Below are 25,466 nucleotides of genomic sequence, written 5' to 3' on the forward strand. Positions count from 1 at the left end.
GTTCATCTTTGGCGGTTTTTGCTGCTTTTTTAGGAAAACTTGATGTTGTGTGTCAGTTTGTCTCACGTTTAAATGTCTTTTAATTTAAATATTGGCTGCTAGTTAAAATAAACGATAAAAAAATATTTCTTTTGGTTGTATTTCCATGAGAGCCATACAATCTTTTTCAATATCCAGTTTAGGTTGGTAAAATAGTGATTTGAATAGGGCTAAGCGCTGGTCTAGAATCCTACTAGCAACTAGTGCACAAAGTGCAGCGTAACAATTACTGAATTAACGTACAACAAATGGATTAGGTTGCGAGTTAGCGTTTGAGTATGGGTGGGTCAAGTATTATTAAATTCATTATCTAATAATATTACTTGACCCACCCTAATACAAAACGCTAACCGCACCCTAATCCATTTATTGACGTTGTGGTAGGATTCTAGACCAGCTCCGAGCACCGTTCTATGGTTTTGATTGGGTGGCATAAAAAATGTACCGGTACATAGATGTAGTTACAATATAACGTAAGCGAAACGTCATAAGAATAACCTTAATAACACAGTTCGTTTGTTTTGTTTAAGTTGTAGTTTAGAGGGGTGTTACTTTTATTACTAAAGTTACATTGCAAAGATGCTGTCGATTCGCACTAAACGAAACGGTACCTTTATATTGCTTAGGTTACAAAAACTTGACACACGACGCTTTTGGGAAGTCATTTTGTTAAAATACATCCTCTACTAGGAACATATTCAGGGTTCACGCAAAGCCCGAGAAACGTTTGTGTTTACGTACCGTAGTTAAAATGGGCAAAATACAGTTCGAAAGCTTCAAAGTTAAAGTATTTCAGCGACTGAAAGCGTTTTTTTTACGCTTGAGTTGCCAACGTTTTTATTTAACCCGTCTATTGTGAAGAAGCCTTTTCCCTTGGTGCAATATTAACTATAGTTTGTATTTTGTCACGTTAGGAACTAGTTCAAAAAACTTAAAAAAAATCGCTCTCTTGGTGTAAAGGAAGTTATAAACCGACGGAGGAAATGACGATTTAGTGCAACTTTCTGTTTTGAAGCATCATTATAAAAGGTGGAGCCAAATAATGTGGGCATAGAAAGCTTCTTTCGTCGAAACCTCCTGTGTCATCTGCCCAGTCACGTGCTATAGAAATGTGTCAGGGCAAGTGGCGGCTTCCTACGGGATTATGCAAAACGATAACAGTCAAATGGTGTTTTTTAACGCTGAAATTATTGCAGCTCACTTGGAAACATTGTGTGATAATTAATACTCAAATCCTGGAAATCTACTTTTATCCAGCGATCGCCGGTATTTATAAATTTTAAACTTATTTCTAAAAAAGATAAATCTCAATGAGTTTAGTATTACTAAACTGTTTTTTTTTTATAATATTTAGGTTTAAATTAATTAAAAATTAACTTTAAACATATAATTATTGAGCAATATCGGGAAGTTTCAACACAATGTGACAAAGAACCTCTCGCAATAAAAGGTGGTTAACTCTTTATATATACCACAATGAATCACAGGTGTTTATGTTTACTGGCACCATCCAGTCATTTTGAGTGGGTTTTGCTGCTACGTATCACGTGGGTGAAACTTTATTTATTAGTTCTGAGGACAGTTACCTCTTCATTAGTTTACTTTGTTATTGCCGTAATGATTATGAAGTGGTTTTGTACTTTTATTGTGCTGATTCTTGCCACTTTTGTGTACTTCGCCAATGCAGGTTCGTATTTATTTAAATGCACTTTATAGATGTGTAAGAAATAATAATTTAAAAAGTTGTTCATTTTTTGCATGTAACTTTATTTTATCGCGAAACGTTAAAGTTTAATTTAATGTACAGACGTTGACGAGTGTGCCAGTGGCAGTGACAATTGCCACATCGAAGCTACTTGCCACAACACGAATGGCAGCTACACGTGCAAGTGTAACGAGTGGTTCGTCGGTGATGGATTCAAATGCACAGGTAAGCGTTGCTATTCAACAAACCATTCTTTGTCGCCAAAAGTGGGCTACCTTTATTTTGATACATCAATTTTATCTTACCTTTGGTTGCTAATTTAATTAATGAGCTGTCACTGTTTTAATAAACATAAAAAGCAATGTTTGGTTTAATGTCTGAAATCGATCGACACTTTGTGAAGTTGAGGTTTTAGGCTTACTGCTTTGTGAAAACCCAGATAACGTACCACAATAAATCAATGGTGTATAGCAGGGGTGGGCAACTTTTTCTAGTCGCGGGCCAAAACCAAACTAAAAAAGGTTTCCGCGGGCCGTTATATGTTAACTGTGTATACTTTACGCATCTTATTATCACCGCAACGCCAGTTAATCAGGGATAAAGCTAGGGTGTTTTGAAATTTACACTCGAAGGAGGAACAAGATTAACGCAAAGCGCAAAAAATATTTGCTTTTTCGTAGTTGAAATAGCTAGAAAATGTATGAGATATCGCTCCGTGCCCAGTTTGTAAAATAGGCCGCGGGCCAGATGATTTGCGTTGGCGCCCACCCCTGGTATATAGTGTGTTGGGCGTTGTTTATTTTCCCGGAAGAACAATTTTAGAATTAGGACTCCTACTTTAAAACAGTGTTACCATATAACCAAAAAGCTATTTGGTGTAGTGTGTTTGATACGTTTCGAACAAATACTCGTATGTAGCGCTTCACTTGGTTTGATGTGCCATGTTTCTGTTGGCGAACCTCCGTCCGACTGACTAACAAATCCCGACAAATAACTATTACAATAAAACTGTATCTGTTGTAAAAAGACTATTTTTGCTACAGTTGGTATCTTATGAACATCCCGACCAACTGAACCATAAACCTCTTCAAATATATATTGAAATAATACTGAATATATTGTAGCCAAGTTGCTCCGTATGATCTCACTGGTATGTGGCTACCGTGTGTTCAGGAAATGCCTAAATAAACAGTAAAATGTTTTGAGAATAAACTTTAGTTTATGGAATGTTGTTTGAAATCACTCACTCGGTTGCAAAAATGTCAATAATCTCAATATTTAGAACTAGTTGGAAAATAACGATTATACACTTAAACATTTTAATAGTTTATCCATGTTATAATCACTCTATTTCAAATTACATAATGTAGATTAGTGTTTCTCAACATATGGTTCGCGACCCGAAATGTGTGGCCATTTGATTTGGTCGGGCCGCCGACTGCAATAGTTGTATATAGTTAGATTTATTAATAGGATTGGTTCTAAGCCAAATTTTCCCAAAATTTAAGCACATTTTGGAAGCAATAGAAATACATGGCTCATATTAATTTAATTTGAACTTAATAATGCCTTAAGTCCTATTGTCGCTCACAAAAAGTTAATTCAAGAGAATTTCTGCCTTAAAACCGTCCCCGACTGTGGCCAAATGATGCCCAGTATGTTTTGTTGGTAATCACCTTCAGTACCTACACGCCAGCTCGCCAAAAAATATGGGTTATTATTGCGCTTTTAAACTTGTAATCTTGTACTATTTAACTGTGGTACATTTGACACTGCGTTAAGGCTTTGACTCAAAATATATTTTTTTTTAATTTAAAACTTGTAGTCCCCTAAAAGGTATTTGCTAGCTTGCCTTCTAACCTTACATTATTTAGTTTTTCCACCACCATGTTTAGACTTTCTCTTAAAAAATTAAAAAAATGTTTCGCTGATATACATATGCTTGGTAATCAGGTCGTCGTGAAAAAAGTTCGAAAAAAGAAACACTGGTGTAGACTAACGTTTAGTTTTAATTCTATGACGCACACAGGCGGATCCAGGGTTTTGTTTGATTTTTGTCCGACCAATTTTTTATTATGGATGACGCCACAAAATTACGTCGAAACGTAATGTTACAAATCCTCAACCTTATAATAAACCTGCTGCTCGGTTTAAAGTAGTGTGTAAAGTTGAACTGAAATATAGTCTGAACTTTAAATACATTCAAAGAAAACAGCGGCAAAGCGGAAACTTACGTTTATTTAGTTTAAATTTGTAAAACCAGTGGATCTCTACCTGTGTCCTGTTGTACAGCGGAATGGGACGCAAGCACATTTCAGGTCTTATGTGAAGTTAGGAAAATTACAGCACGCGTCATAAAGACTAAGTCTCTTTGCAATATTGAATCGGCTCATCTTCTAAAACAGGGGCGGGCTAACTACGGCGGGCGGGCTGAATGCGGCCCACCAATGGAAGTCATCCGGCCCGCCACCGCATTGACAAAGCGGAGACGAGGCTTTAGTGACTCTGTAGGCCTGTTTATAACGGCAGATATAAAAACCCTGCTGTGTAGCGCCTTTAATCGCCTTCTTCGTGAATGTGCTTATATGCACTTTATCTACTCTCTTCGTGAGAGACCAGTTCTGTCTCTCGTCAAGACAAGAACACTTTCTCTTGTCTCCCTTGCTTCCCTCTACTCTACCTTCTGTGATGGAATAACCTAAACAAGCTAACCACATACAGTAGTCGGCTATATACATTATGATGTGCCCTACAAGGCCATTCCTCATTATTTGGCTATTTCCACTTGATAAATGCAAAAATATCCCGACTTTGCACTTATATCATGGCCCGTTTAAAGTAAAAAATCAGACCATTGCGCCATTTCCATCAATGTGTGGGTGTGAGCCACAATAAAGGAATATTTATTGCGAATAAACAAATGTAGCTTACAGTTGTACTTACGATACGTTCAATGTTATTTAACATCCGTAAACATACGGAACCCAACTTCACGAGTGAACTTTATAAGACTACTGCTTTTGGCAGCAAAAGCTATCACTTAAATAACACATTCCAGATGGCGGTAAATACGAAACAAAAAATAGGAAAATTCTAGGTACAATTAACGAAACGCATCCAACTACAGGTTAGGCTGACAGCTTGAATAATGCACACAACAGGCAGTGTTGGCCACATTCTTCCAGCTTCTACAAATATTTGCCCATTTTTTTTCGCACTTGTTCGATCGCTTTGCAGGGTAATTGCTTTATGATGCAACGTTATGACATGTTTTTGTAACGTCAAATTACAAAATAAAAAAGCTCTATCCAGCAGCCACCATTTCATCTGCAACCGGTATTTTTGGAAAGAAGTAATTAACTAATATGATGATTTAGTACGCTCGAAGGTTGGGGGCTTTCCCTATCAACAACTCGAATATTTAGTTAATTTTGCTTAATATCATCTCACTACCTGTGTTATATTTTTAATCTCCAGGGTATTGCAACGATTCTTGTTCGAGTGTTGGGCATTGCATGGAAGGTCCGCACGGTTACACGTGTTTCTGCTATCGAGGAAACTGTGCTAACGGTTAGTGATTAAACAGATTGATTTGTTTATACAATCTTTCAGCTGAAAGTTTGGACAAAACACCTTTGCCTCACTACTATTTAAATATCTAAAACCTCCTCTTGCCATTTTGCAATAATTAGTTGATATATCGTCCGACACATTTTGCAGCTCACAGGTAGAGCCGGTTAAAAATGACCCGAGTTCGACTCCGGATAAATGTGCGATTTCGTCGAATGCCAAGTCCGGCTCAGACTCACAACTTGTATTCTGTCAATTAACGTCACTAAATACGGTGGATATTCAGCAATGTACTCATAGGGGATTAGGGCTGTCATATAATTGATCTACCCACAAAACATGGTAGGAGACTACAACTACATGCTGTTTCACCTTTACAATTTAAAGTTTGCGGCTATTCCAAAACTTGGTACTGCGCACGTCAGACTTGGGACTCGGGTAGTGTTACTCGAGTCCGACTCCGCAGCCCTGCTCGCAAGCTTTACAACTAACAAATTACAGTACACACCATCCTTACATCAGAAGCCTTCGGCACTAGGTTATTGGAGCTGGATGGCCTACACCATAGTTGTAGTACATGTATCTTTCATATACTATCCTGGTGTATATTTCAACAAATGAGACTTTGACAACCGCATTATTTAAACGCACTAAATCGAAACTAAACCACCTGCCCCAGCATTACAAAGTGCATATTATCAGTCGCTAATATATTTATGAACACACGAACATTTGGCATTGTTCCGCTTTCAATAAAACAACTTGCAGCACAGTAAAACGCGTTTCGAAATAAGGCGTTAATATCGTTGTTCCTAGAATAAACTAACATCGCAGGTAAAAGCGAATGCGTTAGGGGTTAACTAGCAGAATGCAAACAGAAAAATGAAATATGCCAGAACGATTTTAAACAGAATTTTCAAGAGCACACGCAAAACAAACACGTTATAATTACTAACAGAAATAGCGTTGCTTGCTCGTTACACTGCTCATCACTTTAATTGTAATCATAAAACTGAACATATGTCTAATAAACTATAATTGTTTTCTAGATAAACATGCTTCTTTTGTTGACGATACAGTTTTAACAAAACTTAGTAATAGACCTCATTGAAGGAATGCAAATAAATAATTCTACGATACGTTAAAGTCGAACAGACTTAACGGTTCGTCATTGTTTTTGCAGAGTCACTCCCGATACTAAGAAACCTCCAGATAAAGGAAGTGACACACAACTCTATGTTTGTGACCTGGGATGCCGGCAATGCCTATTATGTAAGCTGGCAAACCAGTTGGCTTCACGACTACAACTTTAATTTCGCGATGGCCAAAGACCTAACTCCCAATACGACATATGTCGTAACTGTTACCGCTGAAAATTATCTCGTTTTCACCTCAAGAACGCTAACTCTACATACTTTGGGTAAGTTTATCATTTACCACGTTGAAAACAATTGTAATGCTAAACATTACTTTGTATACTGGTTGATATATCAGCGAAGCACTATCTTATAAAAAGTAAACATTTAGAATGTTTCGCGGTTCACAGTAGTAGGTCATTTTAGCAGTTTGGTCTTTATATTTTTAAGAATTTTAGTACTGGGTCCCGGGAATAAATGGTACTGGAATACTGGGCAGTATGACACTTAATTTAACGACGGTAAAACTTTGCAAAAGTACTTGCCACAATAAGATGAAATGTTTTTGTTGTGAGCCCACGAAGCATATCCGCTCATAGCTCTCAACACAACAACAACAGAAGTGATCACAGGAGGCTACAACTGCACCAATGGAAGCCAGTGTTGTTCGGGATATCACAGGCTCGGGTCGCTCTGTGAAGGTAAATCAAGTGACGACTAACTAGAAATATTGGATCGGTACTTGTGACCAGGTTCTGTTACCTGCACCCGATATTTGGTTGGTATCGCTTAAATTCGATACCAAACCGAGAAATGATTCCACCCTTGCTACGTGATGCCACATAGGGATTTCTACCTGTTGTGAAAATATAAAAAAAAACATTGATTGAGCCATTTTTAGCGTTAACATGGCTTTAGTTGCTCACGTATCACCTCAAACCTTCAGGCCTGACTACCAGATATGCTATCCTGGTAATTTTCCCATTTTCAAATGTTGCTCCCAAGTGGTTACTCAGACCAACCTATCCTTAATAAGCTCGCTATGACAGACTCAATCATAGAAGGATATGAACATTATAAACAAGTTTTTAATGTACAGACGTTGACGAATGTGCCAGTGGCAGTGACAACTGCCACATCGAAGCGACTTGCTACAACACGAATGGCAGCTATACGTGCAAGTGTAACGAGTGGTTTGTCGGTGATGGGCTTATTTGCATAGGTGAGTGGTGATCAGGACTATCGGCCCGACCCCGGCTAAATGTGCGATTTCGTTGTGTCCCGAGTCCATGCCGTCTCCTACAGTCTGTATTCCATCCATTTTCCTGGCTGAATTGAGGTATTTCAGCAATGTATCCATAGGGGCTAAATAATTCACCCACGAACAATACAAGGTTGGAAAATATTCACCATTTGCTATTACACTTCAGTTCGCGGCCACGGTACTCGCATAATTACGTGGTCTACTCGAGTTTATAATTTACACTTTGCAATCTTGTCGGTTTTCAACCAACTACTGTTGATGTAGCCCTTAAGTGAGTCATCGCTGTCCTGGTGGTGTTCATTTAAATCTATAAGTGTGATCGCTTTCTTTATTTTCTCAAATACTTCCACAGGATATTGCAAACTCGGTTGCGGATACGGATACTGTGATCTTTCAACCAACGGACCACTCTGTTCCCAAGAAGGTAACCCTGTTCATCATTTTGCTTGCTTTTGATTTGTCCCTGTGTTATTGGTTGTGTTTTATTTAAAAGTTTTTGATGTATTTAAGCTATTTTTTTGCTGTGAAAGAGACATAAAAGTCATTTTGAAAATGACAACATTTACCTGTTTTTGTTTGGTATCAAACGTATTTCGTATCAATATTTTTTAGTTTAATTTTACAACAATGTTTTTTCTGTTGATATTTTCAGTCAAAAGTGGAAGTGCGATAATTCGTGATATGAAAGTAATCTGGAAAAACGAATCGGTGATCGTGGTTGGATGGCGGATCGCTAAATCTTATTTTCCTTACATTAAAATCTCCAACTCCACTTGGAGTGGTCCCACTTACTGGAATGTTCGCAATTATTATGCCTTCACTTCACTGAGAAACGGAACCAGCTACAACATAACACTGATGGGGTCGGGTGGGGGTGGATCGCCAACATCAACTATCACCGCTAAAACAGAACGTAAGTTGTAACCCGGAGTTGTAACTTGTTATACGAAAAAAGACGAAGGGGTAAAACAATTTCGTATATTTGTTTTAGCTGTTGAGGTAATAAACTCTCCAAAATGTGCAAACAATGAAACACATTGTTGTCCTGGGTATCTCAACGTTTCTGGGCGTTGTAGAGGTATGTGTCGCGTTGATGTAGCCATCATACGTCGTATAACCTATAAGTGCTGCTATTCAACATGATTAATTTGCCTTTCTTCACAGACATTGACGAGTGTGCCAGTGGCAGTGACAATTGCCACATCGAAGCTACTTGCCACAACACTAATGGCAGCTACACGTGCAAGTGTAACGAGTGGTTCGTCGGTGATGGAATTGTTTGTACAGGTGGGTATAGGACGATTACATTACCGCGGTTGTTTCTCGTCTAACTCCATCTTATTTAGGTTACTGCAACAGCGCATGCAATGGAAGATGCTTTCAAGGTGCCAACGGATATACATGTGGCTGTACCAAAAATTGCACAGGTGTTGGGTAAAGTAGATTTACTAATGCAGTTAATGCGTGGCGATGTGTTTGTGCTAGAAATAGATCAGTGGTTCTTAAAATTTTTTTAAGGACGCATAATGCAATAGGAATTTTACTGATTTTTTATAATTATTCATTTGTTGTATCCGAAAATTATTATCAATTGCAGCAGTTTTCTCGTAACAATAATTACTCACTTGTCATTTTATAAAAAATACCTGTATTTAACAACGCAATTAAGTGAACTTGATAAAAAAATCGACTATACCGCCCTTGCTTTTGAAGAAGGTTTAGATGTAACACTAGGATAACATAATGCCTAAGACATTCAAAGGTCTTTGTTTGCATTATTAAAAGCCTTCTACATAAATAACAGCGCCTCCAGCTTTGCGCAACCTTCGCATCATATCCATCGCTTCAACATCGGCCGCCTTCACCTGGGAAGTTGGAAACGCTTTGGATAATATCGCTTCTGTGAACACTCCAGGAATTAAAAACAAATACATGTTTGGAAAAGCAGCTTTTCCATTCTTACAACCGGGAACCTTGTACAATCTGACAGTGTACGCGTCAAACAAAGCTGGATCGAAAGTTATTTCTACTACTTTTACAACCGGTATGTCTTTCACACGATATATATTAAATTGTTTTCTACATATTGTAAATGTTGTTTTGACATATTAAACAACCACTTTCTTCAATTTTTAGATGGCATTGCGCTAAATTCTTCCTATTCCCTTCAACGCAACACTTCTGAAAGTAATTCAACACTTTGTAAAAGCAACTCGACCTACTGTTGTCCTGGTTATGAGAGGAAAGCGTCAATTTGTGCAGGTAAACATTATACCTGTGCATTCTATAAGTCCAAATGCTGTTAACTGTTTTGTTGCCGGGCAGAAACCAGAGGTTGCTATTACAAAATAAAGGATTTTTGCTTTATGAAAATGTCTTTGTACAAACGTTACTTATATTATTTAAATATGTAAATAAATGGTACTTAATTTATGATAACACTCACCAGCAAAAATATTTTGATGCTATTGCTTCTAATTCGGTTTCTCTCAACTAGTTACAAACACATTAATCAATGTTTGTTTTTTGCAGATATCGACGAATGTGCTTTAAACATCGACAATTGCCACCAAGAAGCGACTTGCAGCAACACGGTCGGCAGTTTTACTTGCGCTTGTAATGCACAGTTCACTGGAGATGGTGTTTACTGCACAGGTAAAGAAGAGGATTTTACGGGACTTTTAAATTAAATGCATATTGGGACCTTAAAAGCATTAACACGAAGCAAAACAGTATGTTTAATCTTCAAATCGTACTTTTGTCGAGTTTATTTTTCCTTGTTGGTATCACTATTATTTCCCACCCTCCACTTACCGCCTAACGCACAAGGTATGCTTACCAAGCAGTTTGGTTTAAAAAATATTTAAAACAATGTAAATTCCATATAATATGGTTGGTATCTAAGGTAGCTATTTATAAAGATATTTTTATATTATATTAATTTATGTTCCATTCATATTTTAGGGATATGTGGCTTGGATGGTTCCACGTCTTCATATTACTATCAGTATTACTTCACTTATCACTACCGATGCCTTAACTACGGAACATGTGGATATTACAACTCCGTGTTTGGAAGAGCTTGTAGATGCGAACGATCAGAATGCAAGAGTAAGTTTTATGAAGTGACCAATACTTTCTTGAGATTACTATTGAACGATCTTGATGTTGAACCAACAGGCAAAGTTCATGACTTGAAACTGATTGAACAAACGAAGACTTCACTCACTTTCACTTGGCAGCGTGAAAACAAAGAATACACGTATTTGTACAACGCCGAGCTACAGCAATCATCCACCCAAGTGGCTTACTACACCGGCATAGAGAGGCAGCGAGTAACATACGGAGGTCTGCAACCCGGCACTAACTACACGGTCCGGATATTTATGTCGCCCCTATACCTGCTTCCGGACGTCGTCTCACTTTCAGCTTTCACAGGTGACAAACAAACTACAATTAACAATGATTGAGAAAAGTAATTTTAACCTCTAGTAAGAGAATTTTACTGAAGTCACAGCAGTAAGTGTACATTAAACGAATAAATTATTGTTCGCCAAAATGATACCTTCTTCTGTATAGGCTTCGATGCTCATTCTACGTTTAAATAAACAACCTGGCTTAATACTTAATTGTACTCATGTTTCCACTGTTTGATGTAGTGAGCGAAGGACCAAGTTTCAACATTACCGAAGGTGGATTCTTCAGCGCAACCATCTCCATCCAAAGCACACCTGGAGCCCTCAGCTTCATCATAATGTACAGGAATGGTGGGTAGCTTTTAATGATAGGTAGCTTCTTAACATTGCAAACAACGAACAGCAAATGTACTTTGAAATCATGTACAGTGTACACATATGTACAACTCGTTTGACTGATTTACTTTGGTCTGTTAACCTTTAATAAACTTGTAGACTTGCTAACACGGAAATATTTAATGAAACGACTAATTACGGGTCCACGGGCTCCGAATGTACGGTTGGCATATGCGTTATGGTGTCCACTGATCAGTACGAAACTGCGGCCATACTAACAAGATTAACTTGTGAATGAATTGTTCCAATACCAGTTATTTAAACTTATCAGTGGTAAATAGCAGGCCTTTCAATTTCCAGGCCATTACAATAACAACAGGCCGCATTGTTTGTATTACCGGTTTTCCAAAACCACTCAGTGTGTGGTTTGTTTATATGCAGGGGCGTCGGAAACCAACGTTAGCAGCAGCTCCAATGTTTACAGTTTATGCCTGAGCAACGGAACATTGTACGAAGTGAGAGTGTTCGCTGTCTACCAAGCCGCCGTTGTTGGATCGGAAATCGCAAAGTGGATTGCAACCAGTTAGGAGCTTCTGTTATTATTTTCACACCTTAACAAAATACCGTTTTTATAATCGTTTTACAATATTGCCAACTTAAGCTAATCTAGTTATCTAAAACCAAGAAGTACTTATATCTGATGGAATTCAGTTTGTGTTACCCACTGTGTTTGCAATAGTATTGTAAATTATTTTGGTATCTAGCCTCTGGGACACACATTTGTTTTCTAGTTTTGAAATAATTACAATTCTTGTAGAAGATTTCCCACAATATTTTACACGAACATAAAGTATTTTCTCTTTTTACTATAACTTTACATAAATGTAGATGGTTACTCGCCAACTAAAAAGGAATTATCGTTGCAGGAACTTTTACTGAAATCAACGGATCATCGGGGTATTCAGCATCACTGGCCAACTGTACGTCACATCTTTGCCACGTCAACGCAAGCTGCTATGACATCAACACCTATTACGTATGCGAGTGTGACGTAGGCTTCTCCGGAAACGGCCATTGTTGCTTTGACATGGATGAATGTGCAGTTTATCCAGAAAATTGTGATATAAACGCAACTTGCACCAACACAGTTGGTAGTTACACTTGTGCCTGCAAGACTGGTTATTCTGGTGATGGTTTCAATTGTTCAGATATTAATGAGTGTAATAATACATCAAATTCTTGTGATTCAAATGCAGCTTGCACCAACACAGATGGTAGTTACACTTGTGCCTGCAAGACTGGTTATTCTGGTGATGGTTTCAATTGTTCAGATATTAATGAGTGTAATAATACATCAAATTCTTGTGATTCAAATGCAGCTTGCACCAACACAGATGGTAGTTACACTTGTGCCTGCAAGACTGGTTATTCTGGTGATGGTTTCAATTGTTCAGATGTTAAAGAACGTGAGTTAAGTTGAAATTTTTTACCAATTATTTGCTCAGTTTGCACTTCTTTTCTTAAAAGATTGATTTACTTACAGCTTTTAGGATTCATACAAATCGTTTCACATGAAGTAGCTTTTTCAAGTTAGATCTCAGTTCAACTTTTATGGCGTTTAGCTTTTTTTGTAAAGAAACATTGATATAAATCACAAGCACCAGTCGGTTTTAACGTCCAGCTGCGTGCTGAGCACTGGAACAGACTGGTGCTCGTGGATAGACTTGACCTCACCGAGGTCGTGTGTTGGGAATATGAATTCACAAACACAACTAATCGGATCACGTCTAATAATCACAATTTATACCAGAAAAGTTTGACAAAACATGTACTTTCTGGTGGACGCTTGCGCAATATTAAAAAAAAAATTCTAAGCACAATAATCCCCGGAAAACTGATAATCTGGCATTCCATGTCGCCCTCAAACAAACAGGATATCGCATTCAAAACAGTTGGGCCTAAAATGTGTTCAGCATGTTTTCGCACCAACTAGGAAATACGTCAGCTAAGAGGTTTCCAACCTTAGGTTTCAAACTTGTGTTTATCGCAGACATCGACGAATGCTCCACCGGTGTTCACGATTGCGACGCCAACGCGGTGTGCTCCAATAGTGCGGGAAGTTACCAGTGCACTTGTGGTGTGGGTTATGAAGGTGATGGAAGGAAATGTGAACGTAAGTACCTCACGCTAGCACCTAAGCATGCTGATAGAGAAAATGTCTTTACTTGGCGCTGGTCTAGAATCCTACCACTTTTTTTAACAGCAACGAAACGAGTTGTTAAAAATGAAATTGCAAGAAATAAATAACTTTATTAATAGTAATTGACCCACCCATATCCCAAACACAAACCATATGCCAAACACAAACCCTTACCCTAATATTGTGCAATTTAAACCTCCAGACGAAAATGTAGCAGGATTTTAGACCAGCGCCGTTTATTTTGTTGTTAATTTGCGACCTTGGAACGAAAACAAAACTCTTTTGTTTGTCCTTTGTGACAAAATCACGAAATTTAAAAAAAAAAAATTGAGATTTAATAAAAATAAAAGTAACCAATGAACACAACATAAAAATGCAAACAAATCGAAAATAAGTTGAGCGAGTTTTAAAAAGAGACTTTCTTCTGATGAGCAGTGAATGCTTTATCTAAAAATGCGTTGCAAACAAAACCTTTCGGGCAAGAAATGCCAGAGTTTCCTTATTAACACTCAAACTGAAAAGAGTTCTGGAGTTTATTTGTTTATTTTATTCGACGTTCCGGCTTCCTATGCAGGATGCATTCGTCGGGGAATGTAACAACAACACGCGGGAGTTACCTTGGGTAAGTGGCCGAAACGTCGGTAAACAAATAAGTACCGGGAGAACCTTTTCAGTATATACTCTGCCTGGTAGCAACTACACACTTATTCAAACTTAAAGGACGTTTCATGCAGGGCTTTATCTGCACGAGTTCCAGCAAAATATCTCGTCCGCTGCATCGATAAAAGAGGATTCCCTTAAGGCGCAACTGACCTCTGACCTGTTGAAAGCATTTAGTTTGGAAAACCCGAACGTTCGTCGTATTATTGTCACTGATGTCTCAACCAACGTCATACGGTCGGTGAATTGTTTTGTGACAATATGTATTCCTTTTAACGTCACAGTACTGATGGAAGTGACATTATTCGTAATTTTTGTTAACACTCTTCTGACAGCACTTGACTTAGTAGGGTAAAGGTTTACTTTGCACAATATGCAACGCTTGCACATTTATATTTGAGAATAGTTTTAAGATTTCAAATTTTACGTAAAACAAGAAGTTGAATTCCTGTAGTTAAATGGTTGTCAATATATTGCATAGCTTTGTGTGTCACACACAGCACACTCGTAGATATTTCACCCATATTAGAATCATATTTAAAGTAGCAGTTTCACGAAACTTCACAACGCGATATCTACATAAAACTTTTTTGCTTTGCATTGCAAGTACTAAACTGCTTTAGATACCTCGTCCAATACACCAAAGCCTTCCAGCCAGCTTCGATCCTTCTCGAAAGTTTCCTCAAATACAAAGTTTCAAACAAGATGCCGCTGCTGTCGGGACTTCCCCGAGGATGTGAGTGACGATATACCAGGGCTCGACAAACTTTTGCGTCAGCGTACTGGTGTTAATAAGAAACTTCATTACAAAGATGTTATAGATTCGAGCGCAATAAAACGCATTTATATTTTAAGTTGCCCTAAATTTCATGTTGACAAAAGCGAGTATCTATATCGATTTGGTTGGCAACAGAATTGTTATTCTTGTTTTTGCAGCTTCTTGTTTGAAACAAGTTTACAAAGGCTTTCACTTCCCGGAAATCCCCTCGCAAGAGCTGAGCTACTCAAGCGAAACTTGCCCGAGAGGTAAAAATCAACTGAAAAAACAACCCTTTTAAATGAACTTTTTTCAAGACGAACGGAAAAACTGCTGTTCATCTAAGCCTTAAATTTAGAATTGGTACGTTTTGAGCTCACAACACATTTTCCAATTGCAGGAAAATCACTGATGTTTATGCAGAACCTAAACGCTTTCTAAAAGCTTGTCCAAGTTGCTTGCAATGCTTTAAAGCCACATACAACCGCTTTTAGTGCTTGTCAACGCTTGAAACTGCATCTGTTCTAATTCGCGCAACCTTATACGATATCAAACAAACCTCTGAGCTGTATGCTTGAAAAATAATTCAACGCAGATTATTTGTGCAAACTTTGAACGCAGGTTACTCACAAGCCTCACTCCGCTGCGCCCCCTACCGGCGCAACACTGCTGATGGGCAACTCTACACTTCGAAGTTCGACCAATCAAGCTTCACCTCGGTCACGTGTCAACTCAACCTTCAGGACATCAAGGTCAGAACATACGGGCGTGACCTTCACGCTTGGGTGCTTCCAATGTTTAGGGATGTGATGATATAAACAATCATACAATGATGTAATGAATCGTCATGATTTAGGGATGTTTGATTGTATTGGATCGGAGCCGATACCCGATACCAAGTGTTAGTATCGGTACTCGTCCGATAATATCGGATCGGAGCCGATACCCGATACCAAGTGGTAGTATCGGTCATTGTCCGATAATATCGGATCGGAGCCGATACACGATACCAAGTGTTAATATCGGTACTCGTCCGATAATATCGGATCGGAGCCGATACCCGATACCAAGTGGTAGTATCGGTCATTGTCCGATAATATCGGATCGGAGCCGATACACGATACCAAGTGTTAGTATCGGTACTCGTCCGATAATATGGGATCGGAGCCGATACCCGATGCCAAGTGGTAGTATCGGTACTCGTCCGATAATATCGGATCGGAGCCGATACCCGATACCAAGTTGTAGTATCGGTACTCGTCCGATAATATCGGATCGGAGCCGATACACGATACCAAGTTGTAGTATCGGTACTCGTCCGATAATATCGGATCGGAGCCGATACACGATACCAAGTTGTAGTATCGGTACTCGTCCGATAATATCGGATCGGAGCCGATACACGATACCAAGTGGTAGTATCGGTACTCGTCCGATACTTAAGGTATCGGTGCCGATCCGATACCAAATAAATATCGACCTTCAGCCGCTATCCAACCCAGCAATTCTATGTACTATAGTTGTAGGTTAACCACCATTAATAACTTCTTAATAATTAGTTAAATATTTGCCCGATAACCTAAAAAAATCCTTAGAATCCTTTCATTTTATTGCTTGTTTAAGCATAGTAATGACGTCATTGGAATCGGATCGCGATATTTTTTATGTAAAATATCGGTATTGGAATAATATGTTAGTTATCGTACATCCCTTGCTACGGCAAACATCATGCAACGCATGGCTTCTTATCACGGTTTAATCTTTTTCCCAACTTTTTTAAATCAAGAAAAAACAACTGGTCCTGAAGTTTTACTTTTTTCATAATAGACTTTTTAAACGATCAGCAATCCGGTTATTTGCTTATATATTAGTAAATTGGTCCTGAGAAGGATTTTTCAAATGTTTAGAAAATTATTAAGAAATACAAAGACATGAATCATGCGGCCATTACAAAGATTACCACGGTTCAGAATTCCTTTTAAAACTTTTATTCCTATTTGCGCAGCTAAATACATCCTTTGTGACGCAAGAATCGGCGGAAGAAAGCGCGAGCGCTCTGCAGATCCTCACTTCCGGTTCGTCACCGTTGACTGGAGATGAAGTGCAAGAGTCGTTTGAGATCGTGGATTCGATCAGCAAGGCTGTTAGCGATGGGGCGGTTCAGGTGTGTGTGTGTGTGTTTATGTGTGCGCGCGTGTGTGTGTTTATGTGTGGGCGCGTGTGTGTGTTTATGTGTGCGGTAATTTCTTACAATATTTCGTTGTAATTTAGAAAAAATCTGAAAAATAATGAAGGAGCAATCAGCTGGAATTACAAACGTGAAATTATTGTGAGACAAACAGTTGTTTTAACATTTTGTTTCTTGAATTATGTCTAAAGTCGAAATTAATAGCAATAACAACTAGGTTGTTGCGGCAATTTACAAGTAATTTTAAAATCAAGACCACTTTATTTGAAGGCTCGTTTGTTTGAGCTTTATAATACAATTTTAGCAACAGTTTTGTTTTTGCTGGGATTAACAGGTTACAGTTTGACAACCCAATAAATTCGGTTTGGCTAAGGTCGTGAGTTCAAATCTCACCACAGACAAGAAGTCTTATTCCACTCGCACAGGATGCCAGAGATCTTAAAGAACCAACTGATTTATTCTGTAAAACTTTTATTATGTTAAGAGTACCTCGTCGTTGGTCGGTATGACTTTAGGAGAAGCCAGATGACATCTTAACATTTGTGTATAATCAACGGTTTAGTTAAATAACACATAATTTTCAAGTGATAAACATTAATCAAAGGATGTACATTATCAAATTTAGTAACACATTAACTCTCACATAATTGTGATAATAATATATTAAAAACTCTATCAAAACGTAGGAAAACCAGATCGTGAATTACGCTTGAACTTAGTTGTGAAAGCTAACGAAAACGAATTGCAGGTCACCCCAGCACTCTTGGTCAACGTTGTCACGGCAACATCCCACGTCACCGAGTCGCTCGCCGAAAATGATGACGTCAACCAGACTGACGTAGTGAGAAAAAACTCAAGTTCATCGATCAGACGACAGAACATTGTCAAGTCTCTAAGCTTGCTCGCGCACAAGATTATACTCGACAACACTTCAACAGAATTGCAGATCAAAACCGACTCCATAACTATCAAGGTACGAGGTTCGAATCCCACCAAAACCATAATATCAAGGTACGAGGTTCGAATCCCACCAAAACCATAACTATCAAGGTACGAGGTTCGAATCCCACCAAAACCATAACTATCAAGGTACGAGGTTCGAATCCCACCAAAACCATAATATCAAGGTACGAGGTTCGAATCCCACCAAAGCCATAACTATCAAGGTACGAGGTTCGAATCCCACCAAAGCCATAACTATCAAGGTACGAGGTTCGAATCTCACCAAAACCATAATATCAAGGTACGAGGTTCGAATCTCACCAAAGCCATAATATCAAGGTACGAGGTTCGAATCCCACCAAAACCATAACTATCAAGGTACGAGGTTCGAATCTCACCAAAACCATAATATCAAGGTACGAGGTTCGAATCCCACCAAAACCATAATATCAAGGTACGAGGTTCGAATCCCACCAAAGCCATAACTATCAAGGTACGAGGTTCGAATCTCACCAAAACCATAATATCAAGGTACGAGGTTCGAATCTCACCAAAACCATAACTATCAAGGTACGAGGTTCGAATCTCACCAAAACCATAATATCAAGGTACGAGGTTCGAATCCCACCAAAACCATAATATCAAGGTACGAGGTTCGAATCCCACCAAAACCATAATATCAAAGTACGAGGTTCGAATCTCACCAAAGCCATAACTATCAAGGTACGAGGTTCGAATCCCACCAAAATGATAATATCAAGGTACGAGGTTCGAATCTCACCAAAACCATAATATCAAGGTACGAGGTTCGAATCTCACCAAAGCCATAACTATCGAGGTACGAGGTTCGAATCTCACCAAAACCATAACTATCAAGGTACGAGGTTCGAATCTCACCAAAGCCATAACTATCAAGGTACGAGGTTCGAATCCCACCAAATGTGATTTTTTTTTTCTTGAAGGTTGCTGAACACAGCTCTGCGGCGCCTCCAGTGGATTTGTGGTTTGCACCAGAGTCACGTGAACAAGATGATCACGTGATCGCGATGAACATCTCGCTCCCAGTAAGTGTGATGTCACAAGCGAGGAGCCAAACCAACCAATCAAAACTGAGGACTGTGTTCTTCCTGCATAAGGGGGATTCCCTGTTTCCATCGGAGTCTAAAGTCAAATCGGTAAAACATCTCAACATTTGTGATAAATCATTGGTGAAATGATGCAATGATGTGATTAATCAATGATGTATTGATGGAATGATGCAATGATGTAATGATGCAATGATTTGATGATGCATTGATGCAATGATGTTGTGATGCAATGATATGATGAGTCGATGATGTGATGATGCACTGATGTGATGATGCAATGATGTGATGATGCAATGATGTTGTGATGCAATGATGTGATGACGCAATGATGTGATGATGCAATGATGTGATGACGCAACGATGCAATGATGTGATGATGCAATGATATGATGTAGTGATGCAATGATGTGATGATGCAATGATGTGATGATGCAATGATGTGATGATGTGATGATGCGATGATGAAATGATATGATAAGTCGATGATGTGATGATGCAATGATGTGATGATGTGATGATGCGATGATGAAATGATATGATAAGTCGATGATGTGATGATGCAATGATGTGATGATGCAATGATGTGATGAAGCAATGATGTGATGATGCAATGATGTTGTGATGCAATGATGTGATGACGCAATGATGTGATGATGGATGTTATTACTTTAACATTATTGCGGCTGACAAAATGATTTCTCTGCCACATCGATACAATCTAAAACTTGCGACTAGTGCTTGAAGCTAGTTGCTTTGTATTCAATATCTATCTTTTTAAACTTAAGTGTGTTAAGAAAAATGATTCCAAGAAATAAAAAGGCAAAGAAACCAAATATCCAAGACAAAGCCATGACTTGTTGCCTCAGGTTATAACAGCGGAGGTGGGCGATGGTTTGAAGATGAGTAATCTCTCCTCACCTGTGGAGATAAAAGTTGTGAACGAAGATACTAGCTATGGGCAGAAAGGAACTCCAAGCAAGCTTAAGGTGCAAAAATCCTTTTTGACTGATGAACTTGAGTTTGGACAAATCGCTATGTGATGTTGATATTTCACGACTTTAATAACTAAAAAATCAGCATTGGAAAATTATACAAAATATGTTTGCATACAGAAAAATGCTAAAGCTTTTGAAAACTTATGTTGATATGAAAAGTTACTTTATTCTCTTTTGCAAAGTTCGAATTTCTTCCAAGGACAACATGTAAGTCCTTGGCGATACATCCATTTAATAAACACCTCTCAACAAACGTGCTCACTTGGTTTGGTCCGATTTATTTTGTGTTTATTAATCGTCAATAAAATACGGATCCTTTAGGCTCACCAGAACTAAGTGTATAAAAGCAAACTCGGACTTGAATTGAGTTTAGCTATTTTCATTAAATGAAATATAACACTTTGATATCAATCCAGTTTTTCATTCATTCCAACAGAAATATAGCATCGCTTTAAGTGTTTTGTCAACAAAAAATTACTCATCGATGTAAAAGGACACCTCAATTCTATGAGCCAAATGTCTTCTCTGTGTTATAACATGTTTTGTTTTTCTTTCCTGTTTCACCTTACATAAATGAAATCTAAATACGATAGGAAGTCATTTTTTTCTAAAAACACAACGAAATCGTGAGGATAGCAAGGAAACATAAGAAAAGTGAAATACCAAACTGTACAAGCACTCTTCGCTAAAAGCCATATTTTTATAAGAAATGATAGAAAAGTTAAAGCCCATATGAACAAAGATATATCTATTGTGCAAAATGCTGCCTACCTCTGTATGGGCTTTGATACATTTATCCACAACCTCCAGCCATTTTGCTCCAAAGTTTATAAGGAAGTTTTTGTTGATAACCGCGATTTTCTAATTCAAAATCTATTAAAAAGGCTGTACTATTAATAGACAAATTGTGTTTTAAGATGATAAGCTTTCGCACAACCGTGCTTCGTCAGGTCAAAGTAATAATGGTTTCTCTATCAATGTCGATGCTAACTGCAGGTGGAAAAGGTGCGACAAAGATGTGCATACTGGGACTTCGAGTCGGTCAGCTGGAGGACGGACGGCTGTTGCCTTGACAACACTGCATCTCCCCCGCTGTGCAAATGCGATCACCTCACAAACTTCGCCCTCATCGTCTCCCGGTCGCAGGTGCCGGCAGATGTGGTCCTCTCCACTATAAGTGACGTTGGGTGTGCGATCTCTGTGGTGGCGTTCGTCGCAGCAATCCTGCTTCATCTGCGCAACAGGTGAGTTGGAATGTAAAAGGACCAAGGATCAATGTTTTTGTGGCTGGTTTAATCTCCGTAAAGCCACTTTCACTATTGTTATCAAGCGTGGCTGAAGCTTATTGTTTTGCGTATGACGTGCGACGTGTATATACCAGGGGCTTACCAGGGTATTCACCCCCCTAGCTACGCTTCTGGTATATACAAGAGCAGGTTTTGCTCGAAACAACAGAACAGCGTACAATTTCCACATCCCCCATTCCTTGTATTGCCTAACATTGCGTCTTTTCCACGCAGAGAGCTGATGAAGCGAGTTTCGAACAAGATCCAGCTCCACATCTGCTTAAACCTCGCTGCTGCTTACCTCCTGTTCGTGGTGGGCGTGTCGGGGGTGGGGCACAGCGCGTCATGCACCGCTGTGTGTGCACTCATGCATTACACGTTCCTTGCAGCGTGGGCTTGGATGGCAGTGTACAGCAACAAGCTGTACTCGTCGCTTGTAAAGGTTCGGGAAATTGTCGAAACTATTAATGTTGAGCCGTTAGGCCGTAAACCGTGAAAACTAAGTAACACACAAGACGTGAGGATAACTACACACATATATGCTTTGTGCGTGTTAGTGAAAAGCAAAACATTAATTTCGTGGTACAAATTCAGTCGACGAAGTTGTTTGTCGCCCACTTCTTTGTGTTTCGATTAAAAAGGGTAACCCCTTTAAAACATTAACGTTTCGAATCTTTGGAACTAACTATTGGCCTTCGATAAAACTCAGTATTTTATACTCACATTCGTGCCTCGAATAAAATTCTTATTTCCAACAGCATGTCAAACGTTTATTAAATAAACTAATTCAAACAGTGAGCTAAAAAGCCCATCCACGCGCTAAAACGCGTCAGGAAACAACAGAGAGTCTCAACTCTTTCGTTTGGTTTGCCGACGCAGGTTTTCAACACGACATCGAGTCGTTACATGAGGAATGCAGCTCTCTTCGCTTACGGGCTCCCTCTGGTGGTGGTAGGTGGCAACCTCTTAATCACACAACTTTATTTCGATAAACAACAACTCAACGAAGACCTCTGTGTGCAAGGTCAGGTCATTATCAGTAAGGTAAAAACAAACACGCTTGGCATCTTATATAGGCGCCTCTGTCAGGGTTGTCGCAACGTCTAAGAATCTTTGAATGTTTTCAGTTCATTTGTGTGTTGAAACGTCTTTAAAAAATACCATGCTTTCCCAAAAATATGTGAATTTCCTTTATGTGCAGCTTAAGTTATTTGTTTACAAAGTCTTTTAGCAAAAATAATTTAAACCATCTGTTATTGTGTTGACCATCGCATTTATAATGTGTAAATCAATTGTAGGCCTTTTGAAAACCTGTTTTGTTTCAATCTAATCACCTTTAATTATGTTGTAAAGCTTATAATTTATTCAAACCGAGGCTTCCAGTATTAGGCCTTAAAATCTGACATTAAAATACAGAGGGGCGGGGAGAGGGCGTTGTCTCAGTGGGTGGAAACGAAACGCAATAAAAACCCAGGATCGCTTCACACACCGGGTTCGAATCCCGGCCATGGACATAATTGTTGTTGTGTTGCAGACGACCCATCTCACCTTTCCTCGACCTACAGAGCAGACAACATGTGCTGGTTGCAGGGGAACTCCCTTTACTTCGGCTTCCTCATATTCGTCGGTTCAGCTTTGATCTTCAACATCGTCGTCATATTCCTCGTGGTCAGAGAGGTTGCTGTGAAGAAGAGCAATGTGAGTTCTTTAGTTAAGTCTGTGATTCTCAACATTTTATGGCTTACGGCAACCTTCAAAAATAATAAATAGATTTCCGGCACCCCGGCTAGAATTTTTGTTGAGTATTTTACTAAAATGTCACCCTAAATTGAACTGGAGCAACACAATCAACTTAAAACACGTAGCAAAATGTTATTTGATATAATGATCTCCAAACGTTCACAACTAGTTGTATCAAGAAGTTTTCAAATTGAGCAAAATTCAGATTTTTTAAAATTCTCAAATATTTCTCACCCTTAAGCATCACAAATGACACTCAAGCCATAAAAGGCTGATACCCACTTCCCTAGTAAATCTACAATCTCCAATGCCGATCACTTGACTTACAGATCCAAGCATCATCATCAGCGAAGAAGCGAGTTAGCAAAGTTGTGATGGCTTCCACCCTTTCAATCAGCCTCGGTGTGACCTGGTTGTTCGGCTTCCTAATGCTTGCATCAACCGACCCGACCTACAACCTCGTGCTAAGCTGGATCTTCACAATCACAAACTCATTCCAGGTGCAAAATTACCTCACAATAAAAACTGCTTCGTTCTTTTTATTGCATAACTTAGATGAGTGAACGCTAACAAGCAGATGCGATTAGCTTACTTCTTATACTTACTATTTCTGCCTTGTGTCAAAATAAGGAAAGTTTAAATATTTGATGTTTGAGTCTTCACTGTGTGATTTAATGCGAAAGTAGGTATTGGCGGTTGTCCACAAATCTTGTAGTAGTTGATTTAAAAATAAAGACACTGTTAAAGGAGACCAGCATAAAACTGCTCTTTTAAACTCAAGCGAACTCAAACTTTTTCAACTAAATTTCGAGCAAACCTTGAATAAATGTTTCGATCAAATCTCACTGTAATACATTTTCCTGCTTACTTTTGTAACGAATAATTTACTTGACATCACCGGGCAATTTTACAAGGCATTGCTCCATAAGGATGTTGCAAGTTGACTCAAATCGGTTAAAAGCTCTGTGTCCGGCCTTTTCGTGAAATATTTAACAACCCTGACATATTGTCGACTCCTTTTATCCGCATCAACCAGTTCAAAAGTCACATTTTTTGTGTTTTTTATTTTACTAACTAAAGGTCAAAAGTAAAGTAAATGGTGACGGTGTAGTGGCAGTATTATTCCCTTAGGACCAGGGCCATTTTTTCCATAGAGCCACAACCTTTTTTGTTATTAGGTGTTTATATAAGTATTTAGTACCTTCCCTAAAAAATGTTTTGTTTGATCAGTGAAGACCATCGCAGGTAGGTACAGGGTTAGGCAGAAAAACCTACCACGTTTCAAACTACGAAAAAGAGACAAAATTTATAAGCAATTCAACCTTTATTGTCTCATCTCAAAGTCAAAAGGTTACCATTTTATGTTTTAAAGATTACATCCTGTAGATGGCGCCCTCGAGTCACTGATTCCCCAATTCTAACAAAATCTTCCACAATAAACGTACGGTGTTCGTCAGTCGTAGGTTTTTCTGGCACACCCTTAATAACTTAACATCACATTTGCTCGGTTTTGTAAACCTTCCGAGGCCAATAGTTAATCGGAACACGTGACTTACCAGGGCCTCCTCACCTTCTACGTCACTTGTGTGCGACGCAAGGAAGTGCTCAACACTTGGTGGCGCCCCATCGCCGCAAGGCTACCGCAGCACTCATCCACTTTTACCTTCCCCTCGTCCGCCAACCATTCCAGCGCAACAGCGCCGACAGTGTCCACTTCGCGATACGCACAGAGCGAAACGACGCACCTTTAAGCCTTTACTGACAACAGCACGTTATGCTTTTACTTGTACAAGCTATAGTAAGTGTTTATTGTTGAGAACTATAATAACATCGCACAAGATGCCTTCGGCTTACCCAGTCGGCCTTATCAGGATTGTAGTACAAACAAGGACAAGACCAGAGTTTGCATTATTATGTATTACTAATCAACTGATTTAAGTAAGCCTCCCCAAAGGCATCTTCTGTATATGTGTCGTTACCGTTGGCCAGTACGACTCCAGAATGGCTTGATCACAGAATATGCATATTGTGTTTATGTATGTTTCAATTGTTCGTAAAGGGATTTGATTTTCCACCAAATATAATGAAGCTTCTGCATTGTTTGTCTCACATCTTTGACACGAAATGTTCTTAACAAGCACAGA

General features: G+C 38.8%; 1 protein-coding gene across 1 annotated transcript; it reads left to right on the forward strand.

Moving 5' to 3' along the window:
* Nucleotides 1–1,656: 1,656 nt before the first annotated feature.
* Nucleotides 1,657–25,189, forward strand: LOC146170499 (uncharacterized). The gene is made up of 33 exons (XM_083388719.1): nt 1,657–1,726; nt 1,847–1,969; nt 5,222–5,314; nt 7,050–7,151; nt 7,550–7,672; nt 8,067–8,138; nt 8,367–8,627; nt 8,706–8,792; nt 8,879–9,001; nt 9,061–9,141; nt 9,519–9,758; nt 9,851–9,976; nt 10,247–10,369; nt 10,679–10,825; nt 10,895–11,152; nt 11,374–11,481; nt 11,908–12,048; nt 12,393–12,932; nt 13,517–13,639; nt 14,401–14,563; nt 14,950–15,062; nt 15,263–15,352; nt 15,705–15,835; nt 17,089–17,247; nt 18,020–18,244; nt 19,176–19,388; nt 20,168–20,287; nt 21,293–21,540; nt 21,817–22,024; nt 22,462–22,606; nt 23,117–23,280; nt 23,652–23,822; nt 24,882–25,189. The coding sequence occupies exons 1-33, from the start codon at nt 1,657–1,659 to the stop codon at nt 25,071–25,073; spliced, it is 5,283 nt and encodes a 1,760-aa protein (XP_083244845.1). The 3' UTR covers nt 25,074–25,189.
* The last annotated feature ends 277 nt before the right edge of the window (nt 25,190–25,466 follow it).

This window comes from Ascidiella aspersa, chromosome 1, assembly GCF_963924565.1.
Source record: "Ascidiella aspersa chromosome 1, kaAscAspe10.2, whole genome shotgun sequence".
Lineage (NCBI taxonomy): Eukaryota > Metazoa > Chordata > Ascidiacea > Phlebobranchia > Ascidiidae > Ascidiella > Ascidiella aspersa.